Genomic DNA, 17,519 nt, shown 5'->3' with positions numbered 1-17,519 from the left:
TTTTAGAGGGGGCAAAACAAAAAAAAACGAATTGATATTCAATTTAACCATTAAGTTGAATTTTTATGATTAAAAATAATTAAATTAAATAAAAAATTCAATTTTCAAGAAGAATAAACTTTTTATTAATAGTTTTCCAAATAAATACGTTTTTTGTAATAAATAAAAATATTATAATTAGCCCATTACGTTACATTATCTGAAAGTTAGACACGAAAGTATTTCAAGTATTAAAAAATTTTTAGCTCAAAATCTGAACTATTTTATTTGGTTTGAACTATAATAATTGTTTTTATTAGATGGCTGCTTCGGTTCAGAGCTCTGAAAACCAAATGTATTAGTATTTAACAGATAGTAACGATTTATTTATTGTTTAAAAGTTTAATTGTTGTCGCCATATATTTTTTAAGTTTAAATTTAAAACATTAACAATGCACCAGACATTCTGACTTGAAAAGGTACTCTATTTGTTTTTAATATTTTGGGTGTTAAGCTTAAGCCGTAATATTAAAAGGCTTGCATTTTTTACTCCAAGACATAAGCTTGGATTGGTAGTAACTGAAACTTTGGTGTGTGTTAACTTTCTGTGTGCATTTAGAATGCAATTACCTTTTTTTTTAATATGGTACATAGATCTAATGGAAATAGGGGTTAACTAGTAACAGCGATCTTCTGATATATTTCATTTAATTTTAAAATTTCTTGCAGGCGTTTAGGTTTCAAAGTCTCATACCGACGACGTTGCATTCTGCCTATCGCTATCGATGGTGAGACTGGACGCTCGCATACTAAGCGACGCCAATGACAAGTTACTATGGTACATGGTCTTTGGTGACATTATTAAGGTGACATTTTCTGTGTCCGATGGCATTGATCGATTAATGTTACAAAAAACGGTTGAGGGTAGGAGAATATCCGAGTTAATACCGAATAAGCCACCAACGGAAAGAACGTTTGCATTGATGACGCTGCTGCCGCCACCATCCGTGCTGTCCGTTTCGGCTGGTATGACTCCACTTCCGTTTCCGCTTCCGTCAAGTTGCTGGCGAGAACTCATTTGTTTATTGCACGCCGGACAAGATCGTTGCGTATTTTTGTCCCGACGTCGTAGTATCTCATAGGCACATCTATTGTATATTCAAATCCATATATGTGTGTGAAAATAAAATAAAGTTGTTAGAGAAAGGCCAACTCTTCACCTCGCATGGAGAATGTGTGCACAGGGCAAAGCCTCCAGGTTTTCCGGCTGCAGTCCAAAAAGCTCTCCACAGGCTCCGCAATTCAAGCCTAACGCCGCATCTGTTTGATTTGCCATGCGAAAGTGTGAGTTGTACTGATCCTCGTCGCCCAGAGCGCGATATATCAGTGCCAACCGACAACGGATCTTGCGAACTAGAAACTATAACATGTGCATAGATAAAGCTTTAGACTTTCAGTGAGTGATAGGAGAAGCCCATACCTTGGCACCAATAGAACTAGCAACCTCTAAAAGACGCGTATTAAACTCCAACGGTCTGCAGTTGCAAATTTTATTTTGTAGACGCAACGTCTCCAAGCAACGAGCCGCTCCGTCCATGGCCTCCATTTGAGCCATGCGATCGCCCAAGCTGGCAGAAGTGCCCATCGCCTGCTCATATTGGTGAAAGGCCCGCTTAAATTATATTTTCATTTTATATATAAATATATACAATACATATATATACAAAATTAAATATATATTTTATTGATTCAAAACTTACATCCATATCCATTTTCTTACGATAAATGTCACCCATAATCCGAATACTGCGCGTAAACGTAGCCTGATCGCCGGATATAAGCGACAGCTTAGTGGCCTCCTATGAAATTCTATAGGTTATATATATCTCACTTGGACTTAGTGCCTAGATAATACCTTACAATAATCCTGTGCATCTCCCAGCTCACCCTGCTTTCGCAAAGAGACCGCCATGCGCAGTAACGCTGCCCTATGATGGCAAGAGTTAAGATCCCCAAGTTGTAAAGATCGCGATAGGTCGTAGGCCTTGGATGCATACGTGGCGCTCTTGTCGTTATCCTGCAGACGGCCAAATAACTCCGATAAGGCTACATACACCTGCAGCTCAAGCGAGGGATCACCAATTGCCATGGCTATCTTATAGGCACCTTGCAATCCCTCCAGTGCTCTGGAGAATCCACCCATTTCCAGATATACGCGAGCCACCGTCAAATGGACTAAGCCACTGCGGCACTTCGTCCCGCATTCATTATAGAGCGAGTGACGGGCATAACTCAGGGATCGTTCCAGTCCACCCAGGCTGGCATGAGCTCTGCTCAAGTTTAAATACGTTTCAGCTCTCATATTTGGTGAGTCTAGCTCTTCGGAAATACTAAACCGGAATACAAAGATTTATTAGTTATGCTTAATAATAATAATAACAATGAACAAGAAAGAAAGCTAACGTATAAAAGAACTACATATGTATATTTTAAGTTTTAGATATCTATCAGAACAAAAATTATAAATAAATATGCTGGGAAACAAAAAAACAAGGTAATATCAAGTTTCATTACATTTTCCTATACATATTATATTTACAGATTTACAGTTGCGGTTTTACTCATAGCTTTATATCTCAGTACTTCGCTTGACCTATATCTACTGATCATTTGATCATATGTCGTCCTGATGTTTATAAAATTCTAATTATATTCAGAAATTTACAAAGCAATGAAGGAACCGATTTGAACCGATTTTATGCGTGTACTATGGACGCCATATTGAGAGCTCTAAAGGCTAGGTCCATAGAATGGATAGGGATTTTGTAACATAGAACTCATTGAATTTCTTTGATCACCATTTAATGAAACCAAGCACACTCCTGACTTTATTCACCATGCACGAAATATGATCGATAAAGTCAAGTTTAGGGTCCAGACGGACACCCAAATCATCAACTATATTAGTTCTTTCCAAGGAGCAGTAGTTCAGTGTACGCTTTGCAGGTTTAGGAACGACACGGGAGAATGTCATTAGCTTGCATTTAGAGCCATTTAAGTTTAATAAGTTAACGCCGCACAATGTTGGAAAATTGTTAAGATCTGTCTGTAGGTCTGACTGGCAATCATAAAACAATAGCGTCGATCTAGCTAAATGAAGTTTTTCATAAATTCTTTTGACTATCTTCTCACTACTATACTTAAGTATATGTAGGGACAGGGCGGATCGGCCGACTATATCATATAGCCTTCATAAAAACAATTGGAAAATTTGCAAGGAAAAATATTATAATTTAGTAAATGTAGAGAGAAATGTAAAGTATAAAAGTTTTTACATTCTGTAAATGTAGAACTTTAAATATTTGTATTGGTAAATATATAATGAGGGTTGATATTACTTTGTTTGTGATCAGCACATATATTTTTATAATTTAAATTATATTAAATATATAAAATCTAAAAATTGTTTCAATACGATGTTTTTGAAATTTTATCAAAACCAAATATTGATATGCTAGTATAAATATATCTCCTTTTAGTTTTGGATCGACTGTTAATGATCCATTCGGCGCGCCGAAGTTAACTTCTCCATTCTTTAGCTTATCTTTTTTCTTGTTTTTACTCACCCAAGTTGTTGATGACTAAATTCAATAGCTTCTCGGAATTTACCCCAGTCCATGTGGGCCTGATATAAGTACCCCAAAAGCTGAAAGCAATCTTCTCGTTGACAGGTTCCCTTCAAAGCACTGCGCCACGTCCGGACTGCCTCGGTTTGGTTGTTTTGCTCGTAAAGCCGACGGCCACGCTCGATCTGGAGAGCACAGGTTATAACAAAAACAGTGTCTCGAAACTACATTTTTAATTTTACGTCGTTGATTAATTAACCCTCAAATTCTAATTCATTATCACAACCTTCCAGCTTAACTTACGCTATTATGATACTGCTTGCGAGAAAGATGACTATACCACAATGAAGCTTCTAATGCATTGGTAATGCTTAGAAATTCCATAGATCTGCTACAAAATACCAGATGCCAATTTAGAGCGATAGCAAATCTAATGAACAGAAATAGTATCTGAAAAGTGTATTAGCCTCATTAGTGGTAAAGTTGTCAAAATGGTCTCTCAGCTCGAATTTCTTATTTCTGATTTCTTGCAATTATTTTTCTGAAACTTAACTGAACAAGATTTTAAACAAGAAAGGAAGGTAACTGCGGCACGCCGAAGTTAAAACCGAGATACTTAAATACTCGTGTTTTAGAGAAGATGAGAATATGTTAAAATAAAAAATAAATAATAATAATAAAGCCAAAGCCAAAACACACACAAAACAGAGTTTTATTACATTTTACCTATACTTATGTTTATCTATACTTATGTTTACCTATACTTATGTTTACAGTTGACAGTTAAAGTCTTAAATTCCCAGCTTTACATCTACCGATCGCTTCTATGGCAGCTATATGATAGAGTTGTTCGATTTTCATAAAACTGATACTAAAATTTTGAAACAACGAAGTTATACTTTTTTCCTATTAATTTCCCGATCGTTCCTATGGCAGCTATATGATATAGTCGTCCGATTTTCATAAAATGTTTACCAAAATTCTGGAATAATATAAAATGGCTATATCTAAAAAATGATGCAAAAATATTGAAAAACAGCCAAGATATAATTTTTTTTCTAAAAATTTATCGAACATTTGTATGGCAGCTATATGATATAGTCGTCCGATCCAGCCCGTTCCGACATATATAGCAGTGAAAGTATATAGAAGACTATATGCAAAGTTTTATTCAGATAGCTTTAAAACTGAGGGACTAGTTTGCGTAGAAACGGACAGACGGACATGGCTAGATCGACTCGGCTGTTGATGCTGATCAAGAATATACATATATACTTTATAGGGTCGGAAAGGTCTCCTTCACTGCGTTGCAAACTTCTGACTGAAATTATAATACCCTGCAAGGGTATAATAAATAAAAAATAAGGAAAAATTATTGTTTTCGGTTGCGTGGTTCTTGCGCTGCTAACATAACTTCAATTAATTATTTGGTGTTAATTATAAAATTTGTATGCATTAGAAGGTAACAAAATAAATATAAGGGCTTCCATAAACAAAAATGCATGAATACTGCGACGAGGACAATTCGACAATTGTTATTGTTTACAAATTTACGCATATACATAGTTGTCTCTTTCAAGGTTGTAATGAAACCTCTGATTAATGGAAACTTTATTAGAGTATCATAAGGCCATTATTATATATACCTTTCTCTTCGCTATATATTGCCTCAAACTCTGTTGGCATGAAAGGAAACAGCCGATTACCGAACTGGTGTGTAACAGTCCTTGACCGGATGTCCAACACGAACGAGATCCCGCATCGGGACTCGAGCCATAGCCAGCCACACGAGAAAAGGTTTCATCCAATTGACTTAGTTCTGTTCAAGGAAAATGTATAGCCTATAAGAAACAGTTAGAAATATAGAAATATTGGTTACCATTCGAATTATCCAAGAGATAACGCGATCCATCTGGTGATGTAAGTAAATGCGTGGCTGAATGATTCTGGCTAGGTGGGATGCTGGAGAAAGGAAACTCTAAAAAGGATATGTATCTAGGAGTTTCGAGGCGTCCAATTACCAAAGAAGATCCTTTGAGGCAATGCTCTCCCATGACATGACAATTGCTTTTTTTAATAAAGCTATATTGCAAAACCACTGAAAAATAACGAATCGAAACAATTAGGCAGACCACGTAGTAACATCGAAACTTATAATAAACGGTTGTTATAATTCGATTAAAATCATGAAAGGTATTGTATTTTTTCAAAACAGCATACTAAGATTTTTCAAAAATGAAATTGTTAAGAAGAAATGGGATGGTAAGTGCTAAACAGACGTATTTGTATATAGTTGACCGATTAAACAAAAAAAAATTTAAGTAAAATTCTAAAAAAAATGGTCTTGCCCCAAAGTAAATGAAAATATGCTGAAAACTAACCAAGTTAGGTTAGGTTAGGTTTATCCGGACCGCCCTCGTGGGGACACGCATAGGTCAATATGGCCCCTAGCTATCCGGGGAAATTCCTGGATAACTAATTTTCAAGACTATTTATGCGGGCTTCGAGATACTTAAAAATCAAGGTGTTTTTCGCAAAGGCAAGGAGGCTGGCTGTGTCATCTATTAGATATAGTTAATTCGGCCCTTTTCGACTTATATACTTGTGAGAGTAGTCAGAATACTATTTGCCAAGTTTCATTCAGCTAGCATCACATCTCATCTCTTCACCATTTCATGACCTTTTCCTAGTAACTTCTCATATGTACACGGCTTAACATTATTGTAAGCTGTGATCTATAGATTCCTATATCGTTTGGAATCGTTCCCTAATCTCGATATTTAAAAAACATTTAATAAGTGCAAATAATAGTGGTTTGCCTTATGCGACTTCAAGAAAGATATTTGCTGTTTGTGTGGCTCTCAGAATAGCAGTATATTTCCCTTCCTATTAAAGCGAAGGCGTTATGTATGACTAAATTACTGAAAACATTGTCTAAATACCCGAATACGAAGTCACCAGCTAAATTTTCTACTCTATAATTTTTTTTAACTACTACCCTTTCATTTACAAATCCAAACCATTGATTTATACGAACTCTGTAGCCGCACTGCAGTGCCAGTGCACTGGGTTTTTAGTCACTTTCCCGACACTTTCGGGGTCGCTGAATTACTGAATATCCGGGATAAATATTAATATAAATACAAAAAACGAAATCTTGGCAATACAATTTTTTCCTAATTTTAAAAACTGATGAAGCAGATTTTTTTCAGCGACTTCGTGGACGCTGAATGTCTGAAAATGTCAAATGAGAAATTTTTAAGGAAGGGAAGACTTGTTTTCAGCTGCCGATATTTTCAGTCATTCGTCGTATAAGGAATCCCCTTGTTGACAATTACCCACACAGAAAAGTTAAAAAAAAAAAATAATTATTTATATTTCTATATTTATTTAATAGACTATTACGTTAATAGACGATAACTCGAGTTTAGCGGATCAACAATCTTCGACGAATGCTGTTTAAAAACGAGGTACCTAATCAGAAACTAGTTAAATTATTTTTAATTAATGTTGTAAGTAATGTGACATTGTCCCTATTATCTAGACTTGTTAATAAAATGTTCCTTTTTTTATTGATAAAGAACATGTAAATGTTACTATTACGTTGATTTTAGCATTTAAAAAACAAATGTTTAGGTTTGATATTTGGACGTCACTCGGTAGTAAACCTTGACCCAACTGAAGCTCCATTTGATTATTTTAATTCATAGTGACCTTGGCTCCTCCTCCTAATACTAAAGAGCAAAGCATCTCGACCACTCACGCATCTTACACGTACGTGTTTTATACAAAAAGCGTGAATATTTTCATACATACAGTATCAGAGCATCAAAAATGGTCGATAAATGCCTTACAGAATATGATTTTTCACTCAAAACATTTGCTTAAATAAATGCTATAGCTTAAGCTCGTCCTGGGCCGTCTACGAAACTGTGATAAAGACCAAGGGGATGCGATGGTGGATGTTTTTGTCTTCCATCAAGAAGCAAGGAGGCTGCGCGGAACAGTGCTTGTCTGATAACCGATAGTTGTATAGATAGTACCAAAGCTATGCAACACTGCACGAATGTTTGGAACAGGTTTTGAATTATAATTATATACCTATTATTAATATTATATTTGAATATTACAGAAATATATTAAACAAGAAAGGAAGCTAACTTCGGCAAGTTTGCAATTGGAACATTAGGAGTAGATCCATTCTGGTTAAATTAATGGAAAAAAAATATATTAAATTTCTGTGTGTATACATATCATATAATAATTTGGTTTTGATATTTATATTATCAATTTAAATGCTGAAAACACACACATCTCTGAGTTTCATTACTTTTTACCTGTACTTATTATGTTTACAGTTTGACAGTTACAGTTTTACAATCCCAGCTTTACATTTTCTCTACATCTACCGATCGCTTCTATGGCAGCTATATGATATAGAATGAATACAGAATATATATACTTTATAGGGTCGGAAACATCTCCTTCACTGCGTTGCAAACTTCTGACTGAAATTATAATACCCTGCAAGGGTATAATGAAAACGTTTGCTTTTTTATTATTTAAGCATGTTTTTGTTATCTTTCATATAAGATAAATTATTGTTCTCAGTCTCGAATTTGCTGTCATACGGACTAGTAGTGCACTAAATTTTTTTTCTCCGAAAAAAAAAAAAATCATTCGCTCTTTCAAAAATATATAAATTTGTTTTCCAACGAACCACATTTTATTTTTGGACAAAATTTACCCTTTTCATCCTTACCGTTCATTACTAATATCAAGTTCAAATAAAAAAAAAAAAAAAAAGAACAGCATTGCAACGTAGTGATGGGGGACCCCCCTGACCGTGGCCCACTAAGAGCCATAACAGACCAAATACTAACATCTCCCGGACCAAAGTATCTTAGCATCTCCAGAACAGACCCCGGACTCGACCTGAATAACATCAATCCATTCCTTGTCAAAAAACAAATCGACTTTACGTGTGGTGGTGAAATAGAAGAATGCAAGACTCTTCGTAATGGCACTCTGTTAGTTAAAACTAAAACTGCTGTTCAAGCTTGTAAACTAATGAAACTTAAAGCATTTGCTCGCAACATTAACTTTGCTGTCTCTGTACATAACTCTCTAAACTCATCTAAAGGAGTTATTTACTCGAACGATCTAAGAGGATTTGAAGAAAGCGTTATTGTGCAAGAACTAGCAAACCAAAAGTAACAGAAATTCGTAAAATTCTTAAAAGAGACAACGGCGCACTAAACTGGCCTCTTAATTATTACATTCAACACACACAATCTTCCCGAATACATAATGATCGGCTACCAGCGGACTTCTGTCAGAGTTTATATCCCACTGCCCATGAGATGCAACAATTGTTTTAAATACGGCCATATCCACAAATTCTGTAAAAATAAAAAAATTTGCTACAACTGCGGAGAAGAACACTATATCGACCCGACCTCTAACATCAAATGCAATAGACCCCAAAAATGCATTAACTGCAACATTGAACAACTAGCAAACCCTCACAACTCCACCAGCAAGAAATGTCCTGTATTCCTCAAACAACAAGAACTTCAAGCCATTAAAACTACGAACAGATGTGACAACAAAACGGCCAATACAATTCTCAATGCACGCTTCTCCAAGGAAACTTCACAATTATACTCTTCTATCGCCAAGAAATCAAATCTCCAACAATCCAACATTTCTACAGGACCTCAACAACCCAAAGAACCCAGACTCCAATCCATGAGCAATCTAATCTTGAAAAACTCAACAATTCAACAGGACCTCAACAACTCAAAGGACCCAGTCCCGGTAACTCCAATCATGATCAATCCACTTCCAGACCAGCACCCACATCATACGCGGATCTTTATCCTAGCACCAGAAAAACCTAAACCGACAATAATTCTCCACAAACAACAATCAAGAAGTCCCCAACCAAAACCTTTTGGTGGTTTTATCACTATCACTAGACACATCAAAACGAATAACTTCTTCCATAAAAAAAGAAGCAAAAAAACTCAAAACACTCATAAACCCTGACACTTCAAGCGATTCAGAGGACATTTCGTAATCTACATCCAACTCATTTATCTTTAATTTAATATGTTAAGAATTATCCAATGGAATATCAAAGGTTATAGAAACAACTACCCAGAATTACAAATCCTCATTAATCAATACCACCCACAAATCATAGCACTCCAAGAAACCCACCTTAACAATTTAACTTCTACCCCATATGCTATTGGGGCTCCCCTAGACAATACCAGAGGCAACACAATAGCTAAATTCATTGACAGAACAGTTTATTCCGTACTAAATGACAAATCCCCTACACACTACACAACACACAACACACTAACTCATATTGACCTCTCTCTTGCCACAGCCAACATATCCCCAGAGATCTCTTGGAAAATCCTAGACGATCTACACGGAAGCGACCACTTCCCTATCCTAATCACAATATTCCCAAACCCTTCCCCCCCAACATTCATATCCAAACCGTCATTCAAACTAAAATATGCCAACTGGGACCTCTTTAGAGAGCACATTACAAAACTATCCTCACTTAGACGTGTAACGTCCTGTCGTCCACGGGTAGTCAGAGGGACGTCCAGGGTCTGTGCAGATACATTTATTTGGTTCAGGCGTGGTTGCTGTAAGAGATTCCGACCCCGTCCCAGAGTAGAACGCTAGAGGATTATGCCGTAAATGTATCTTAATGTTTATTTACTTAAAAGGTACAATTTTCAATAATTTCATGCCGGATCTCGATTCTGGGGTACGCCGTAGTTCCAATTCGTCCTCCTAGTCCCGAGTGCGGCTGTCCGATAGGCGGATGCCGATAGTCCCGCCAGGGTATGGGCCTTTAAAGCCACCCAGTAGCGAATGCGTTCGGACTCGAAAGTCAACCACGAGAGAATGCGTTCGGACTCGACAGTCAACCGAACCCAGTAGTTGTCGGACTCGACAGTCAGCTCAGCGACGTTTGTTGGACTCGAAAGTCAGCTCGGAGAAGTTCGGACTCGAAAGTCTGCAGATTCGGACTCGAAAGTCAGCTCGAAGACGTTTGGACTCGAAAGTCTGCAGATTCGGACTCGAAAGTCAGCTCGAAGACGTTGGTTGGACTCGAAAGCCTGCAGATTCGGACTCGAAAGTCAGCTCGAAGACGTTTGTTGGACTCGAAAGTCAGCTCGGAGACGTTCGGACTCGAAAGTCTGCAGATTCGGACTCGAAAGTCAGTTCGAAGACGTTTGTTGGACTCGAAAGTCAGCTCGGAGAAGTTCGGACTCGAAAGTCTGCAGATTCGGACTCGAAAGTCAGCTCGAAGACGTTTGGACTCGAAAGTCTGCAGATTCGGACTCGAAAGTCAGCGGAGAGAATCGGACTCGAAAGTCTGCAGTATTTTGGACTCGAAAGTCGGCAGAGATCCTAACTACAATTTATAAATAGGAACCAGAGTTCCCAAAAAGTGACTTCGCTGCTAACTACTGGGGAGGTCAACTCGACCCAATCGCAGTCGGCGGCTAAGTGCTTACTCCAGGGCCGTGGTCCGCTTTATATAGGCCCTGGCGAGGCTTCAGTGTGGCCAGAGTCCTGTGCGGGATTTGCCCGAATAGTGTGGCCAGTCGTTCGGTCTAGTGTGACCCTCCGCTCGCGATCAGTGGCGCGCGCGCGCATTCAATTCAAATATTTCCATTATATCGCTGATTCCTTTTCTTATGTCGCTAATTGTTCCTATTATATTCTACCAAGATATATTGTGCGCGTACACGCGTCACAGACGTTCCAATAACAACACAAACAAAGAAGCAGCTTATATTAAAAAGACACTGATCCAAAGTGCCCACCTATCCATACCACAAAACACGACATTCTCTCTCCCGCGTACAGTTCCCTGGTGGAACCAAAACCTAACCCTCTTAAAAAAATTAAAAAACCTCAAATAGAGAAACCTTCGAAACAATATCAATACAGAAAACATGATTGAATATAAAAGAGCTAATGCCATATTCAGGAGGTCAATTAGAGATGCTAAAAAAGCCTCTATTATAAACTTCACTTCCGAAATCCAGCCAAACTCTGATCCTGCAAAAAACATGTGGGCAAACATTAAACGACTTTGCGGTATCTATCCGACTAAACATATTCACAGCATCCACAACCCCATAACACTAACAACAACAATAGACCCAGCTGAGATAGGTAACACACTCGGAGACCTATGGTCAAAACAGGAAAAAGACTCCAACTTCTCCCCTGAATTCCGCACTAACAAAATACTTATTACTCCCCACAATACATATGCCCCATCCCCAACAGCCATAGAAATAGAAAAAAACATAAATCTAATAGAACTCAACTCTGCCATTAACTCACTTAAGGGACACACACCAGGACTAGACCGTATTTTTTACTCAATGATTAAAAACACTCCCATCTCATTTAAATTTAGAATTTTACAACACTTCAACTACATCCTTGATTCCCACATCCCCCAATCCTATAAACTCAGCCTTGTGCTACCAATCCTTAAACCCAATAAACCCAAAACCAACCCCAACTCCTACCGTCCCATTTCCCTTAACCCATGCTTAGCCAAAGTCCTTGACAAAGTCGTAGGTTTGTCCTTTCAAACAAACTAATTCATAATAATCAATTTGGTTTTAAGCGTGGCAGATCAGTTCTAGACAGTCTACTTTATGTGCAAAAAGCTTTTGACAAAATAGGCATTCATTCTCTCATTCACCAACTAGAAAAATGGAAACTTGGTCCCCGAATTATAAAATACGTATGGAATTTTATGACGAACAGGAAAATTGTAGTTAAAAACGGCACATCTCTCTATAAGCTTCCCACTCGATAATGGTATCCCAAAAGGATCCCCTACATCTGTTATCCTCTTCCTTATCGCCTAAAACTCCCTAACTAATATTATCTCCATTCCAAATGAACTTAATTTTATAGCCTATGCTGACGACTTCCATCTAATATTGCAACATAACCGTAACAACAATCCCCAAGTCAACCTTACAACTCTTTTCCATCAAATCGGAGAATGGTGTTCTTACTCAGGTTCTTCACTTTCAATTGATAAATAACGAATCTCATACATAACATTTAATTTATAACATATTCCATACAAATCTCTTTTGTTAATACACTGTAGAGCGGTAGGCCTCAGAGGCCATTGCTCATTAAGCTTTTGTTAAGTTTTAGTTAATAACTAATAGTTAGCTTTAAATAAATAAATAAATTATTGTTCTGATTTGATTTTAATATAAATAAAAGCAAATCACAGTAAAAATAAATATTGTTTTCTTTCATTTATTAATAAATATAAAATAAAAATCTAAAAATATAATTTATGATCGTATGTGAGTTAATGTTTAGTGGTTATTGAAATTAAAAAAAAAATAATAATAAAACAAAAATATCAAAAATATTTGGTATATCGATTTTTCTTGTTTGATATATCAAATATCATCTATACGATATTTTTAAGGGGGACACCTGAGTAACTGGCAAAAAAAAAGCCCATTTTCTAGAATTTTTTGGCCAAATGAAAAAGCAAATCGAAAAATTTTAAAATAGGTTTGATAATGTTATATATGAAGTACAAAATACATTTTTTTGGAATAAATCGAAAACAAAATGGCGGCTGTGCAGCATTTCTTCGTAGGCCCTTCTTTGTTAAAGGGGGTCCATGGCCGAAAACCTAACGTCCTTAATTTTTGATCTAGAAAAAAAAACAAATTTTGTTAGTTTCTGTATCTTAACCGCTATCGACACACGTAGGATTTTTTCGATATTTTGATTTTTAGCAAAATGGTGAGTGATTAAATAAAACGTTTAATTTTCATGAAAAAAAAACGTCACAAAATTGTTGATAAAAAAAAAAATAAGCAAAAAAAAAAAAAATCCTACGTGTGTCGATAGCCATAGGTATTTTGGATATACTGTCAAAACTTTAAGATCGACCGGTTAAGATTTGTTCGAGTTATGTTTTCGGCCAACTCAAAAAAAGTGGTTTTGAGAAGAACGCGTTTAAAGTTTTAAAATCGTATATATTTACATGAGAGGCATTGCCGCAGAATGGAAAATTTCGACACTTAGACACATTTGCCGGACTCTATCTTTTGGTATGTTATTTTTAAGACCCTAAGGAATTTTTTAAGCAAAAAAAAATTTTTTCGATTTTTAAAAAAAGTTACTCAGATGTCCCCCCTTAAATATTTCTACAACCCTATAATACTAATACTTTCCAAAAAACCAATTTAGTACAGAAAATCTTTCCTCTTATTTATATTCTCCAAACCTCATGATCTCCCCAAAGTTCATTGCGTATGCTCTCGCGAAGTCTCCCTCTTCTTACTTACGATGTCAAATTTTTTCCTTCAGTTGCTCCTTATACCTCTGATGTCAGCTTAGCCCAACCCGAGAGCATTTCCACCAATCTATCTCGGCGTTTTCGTTTTCACCAATTGGTCGTGCTGGATACCATTCTTCCATTTTTTATACCCTTGCTGGGTATTATAATTTCAGTCAGAAGTTTGCAACGCAGTGAAGGAGACGTTTCCGACCCTATAAAGTATATATATTCTTAATCAGCATCAAGAGCCGAGTCGATCTAGCCATGTCCGTCTGTCCGTCCGTCCGTCTGTCCGTCCGTCCGTCTGTCCGTTTCTACGCAAACTAGTCCCTCAGTTTTAAAGCTATCTGAATGAAACTTTGCATATAGTCTTCTATATACTCTCACTGCTATATACATATGTCGGAACGGGCCGGATCGGACGACTATATCATATAGCTGCCATACAAATGTTCGATAAATTTTTAGAAAAATAATTATAGCTTTGCTGTTTTTAAACATTTTTACATAATTTTTTAGATATGGCCATTTTATATTATTTCAGAAGTTTGGTAAAAATTTTATGAAAATCGGACTACTATATGATATAGCTGCCATAGGAACGATCGAGAAATAAATAGGAAAAAAATTATAGCTTCGTTGTTTTTCAACGTATGTTTATCTACTCTGAAATATAAGCTTTTTTTATTATTCTGGAATTTTGGTAAAAATTTAATAAAAATCGGACAACTATATCTTATAGCTGCTATAGAAGCGATCGGTAAATGTATAAATTATATAAAGCTGGGAATGTGAAACTGTAACTGTCAAACTGTAAACATAATAGGTATAGGTAAAATGTAATGAAACTCAGTTTTGTGAATGTTTTCAGCATTTAAATCTATAATATAAACATCAAAACCAATCTGCAAGGGTATACAAACTTCGGTTTTCCGAAGTTAGCTTCCTTTCTTGTTTTTTTTTTTTATAAATTCCAGTGGATTTGTACATTGGACCTCCACGTTTATACTTCGCTCAATTTTCGTATCCGTTAGCTCTGATTCCGATTAAATCCAACAATCTTGCCTCGATCATTTCCGTGTAGTCGTTGTTTTAGCTTAAGACCACTGCACCATGGGGTTTTTGACCTGTTTTTGTGGCATTAATTAATAACACGGTCAAATTTAGAGATATCGACATGACCTATCGTCATTATTTGTCCCTAGGCACATATAGTATGAAAATCGTTCGGATCAGGAAACTATATCCTATAGCTCCCATAGAAATGATCGGGTAAAACTTAAGATAAATTAATCAAATTTAAGGAGATTAACTCTGTTGCTCTTTTAATACGATATAGCAATTTTGAACTAAATCGGATAACGTTTTCCCTAGGAACTAAAATAACTAAAATACCGGAAATCAGAGTTTTTCCATACAAACAGCAACCAAATTTGCGTGCAAAACAGTAAGGATAACTAAGAAAAATTAAAATTGCACCAATAGTGCGGAAAAGTACACAATAAGACTAATTGCTTTTTGCACAGAATTGACAACGCTACAACATACACTTGGACGCATTGAAAACTAATGCGAACTTCTATTTCAAAACTCTTCTCAAAGTTGAATTTTTTTTCTCATAATTCAACTAAAGGTGCATTAATAAAATGACAAAATGTCAGTATAAACACGCACAATTTAAACAATTAATACATTTAACATGTAGCTAAAACCTGTGAAATCAGTGTCCATCAGTTTTTTCCTTTACAAATGGTGTCTTACACGAATAGTTTAATTTTAAAGATCACTTCGTAAAAATTGCAAACTTAGCAGACGTGCTTTCGGATGCAACAGCTGATTTTGCAGCTCTGTTGCTAACATATGCTGTTAAGTATTAACATTTTGAGTATGGAACAAAAAGTGGTCGAAAACCCCACAGTGAATCTGTCGCTGGTCGGGTGGCTCGTGGATGGCCAGAGTTAATTTCAGAAATTTATTTCTGTTGAAAACGGTGTCATTTGTACGGATGTCCGATGCACGGATGCCGGAGGTCTCCTAGAGTGAGTTTGCGGAAGCCTTAAGGTTTACTAGTTAGCGAGGGCCCTGAGGTCTAGCGGAGGCCGGCCATAAGGTCTACCAGTTAGTGGAAGCCCTGAGGAGATCCTTAAGTCTACCAAGTAAAAAGAAGAGAAGAGTTGTGGAGGCCTGCGTCCGACTACTAGTTAAAAGTTAGTAACCATGCTTTCTTACTTTACCAGTATCCTATCCGGGGATGGCTCCTTCCTGTTGAGTTCTTACCGCTGGTATCTGCGGCTCCTGCCCACCTTTGCAGATCGCCGGCTAATACTAAATGAGCTCCCAAGTCCCGTCTTATATAGGGCACTGACGAGGCTTAGTGTGACCGCCGCTTGTAAGGCCCTTTGCGCACAATCATAATGCGCGAGCTTTTCATTTAAATATTTCCAAAAATCATACTTTCGTCTTCTATTGTTTATATTAGTGCTGGAAGAAACATCGATGTTTATTCGATGCAATCGAAGTTTAAACAAAATCGGTTAACATCCATGTTCACTTGTCAAACATCGATTTTTTTCAACTGTCACTTAAAAACCTTGCAAGAAGGCAGATCAAAAAAATGGGTTTTTTGTCGAGCCGGAATGCTGATCAAGCAGCAAGTGCTTTGGAGTTCAAGCTTTATGAGTATTTATTTATCCAAACACTCCAGCGATGAGCAGCCAACACCATATTCTGAATAATATCAAATACAATTAGGCAGAACAAAATAGATCTCCTTTTCTTTTAAACATCGATTATTAATCGATGTTTTTTATGAAAGTACTCGCAAAAATCGATGTAAGCAAACATTGAAGTTTTTCTGCGCGTCATACAAGATGTGGACATTCTTTTCGAAGTAAATTTTTTTTATCTGTCTGAATTAAGCAACAATGCTTTATTTTGCATTCGGTATCGCGTTCTCTAGGTTATCAGGCTATGCCCGCAACTTTGACCGTCCACTCGACCGCAACTTTTACTTATATTCTTGATCAGCATAACCAGCCGAGTCGATCAAGCCATATCCGATCGATATTTATTATTTTTTATTTTGTGACGAAGTCACAAAACCCTATTTTGTAAATAATGTAAATATTAGTTAAGTTTATAGTTAAGTTTAGCAATTAGTAAGTTAGGATTAGCCATACCACACACCCACACCCCACACACACACTCATACACACAACTGTACATTTAAGCGGGCATGAAGCCCAAAGTTAATTTGCCCAAGAAGGGCCAAATTAGAGTTAGATTAAGACCGCAACGCACAGGCGTATACATTTTTTCCAAGACGGACTGTAGCGACCGCGCTGAAGACATTTCCCCTCTCCGCTGCCGACGCGAACAGCTGCAGAGGCAGCGACATTTCCCCTCCGACGATCGTGCGTGTTTACGTTTTGATCGTGTTTACTCGTATTTACATGCCGATCAAAACATAAACAATAACAATAACGAAGCCGACGGCCGAAAGCTGCGCTGCCCGGACATTTTTGGCA

The 17,519-nt window shown here is 36.8% G+C and overlaps 1 protein-coding gene across 4 annotated transcripts in view; it reads right to left on the bottom strand.

Moving 5' to 3' along the window:
• Positions 1 to 251: 251 nt before the first annotated feature.
• The window catches only part of LOC108071859 (43 kDa receptor-associated protein of the synapse), a 27,052-nt gene continuing 9,784 nt past the window's right edge, over positions 252 to 17,519 (bottom strand). The window contains exons 1-10 of one of the 4 annotated variants that reach the window (XM_017162786.3): positions 7,460 to 7,527; positions 5,627 to 5,703; positions 5,485 to 5,567; positions 5,252 to 5,424; positions 3,606 to 3,790; positions 1,895 to 2,369; positions 1,740 to 1,838; positions 1,460 to 1,651; positions 1,200 to 1,399; positions 253 to 1,127 (exon numbers count right to left, since the gene is read on the bottom strand). In XM_017162786.3, the coding sequence (XP_017018275.1) occupies positions 728 to 1,127; positions 1,200 to 1,399; positions 1,460 to 1,651; positions 1,740 to 1,838; positions 1,895 to 2,369; positions 3,606 to 3,790; positions 5,252 to 5,424; positions 5,485 to 5,567; positions 5,627 to 5,664 (1,845 nt within the window). In that variant the 5' untranslated portion in view covers positions 5,665 to 5,703; positions 7,460 to 7,527 and the 3' untranslated portion in view covers positions 253 to 727. Of the gene's footprint in view, positions 1,128 to 1,199; positions 1,400 to 1,459; positions 1,652 to 1,739; positions 1,839 to 1,894; positions 2,370 to 3,605; positions 3,791 to 5,251; positions 5,425 to 5,484; positions 5,704 to 7,459; positions 7,528 to 17,519 lie in introns of those variants that run through there. The other 3 variants (XM_017162785.3, XM_041776736.2, XM_070287625.1) reach the window with 3 other exon arrangements.

The sequence above is a fragment of the Drosophila kikkawai genome, chromosome 4, assembly GCF_030179895.1.
Source record: "Drosophila kikkawai strain 14028-0561.14 chromosome 4, DkikHiC1v2, whole genome shotgun sequence".
NCBI lineage: Eukaryota > Metazoa > Arthropoda > Insecta > Diptera > Drosophilidae > Drosophila > Drosophila kikkawai.
The sequence above is the reverse complement of the archived record's forward strand: the minus strand, read 5'-3'. Positions and strand labels throughout refer to the sequence as shown.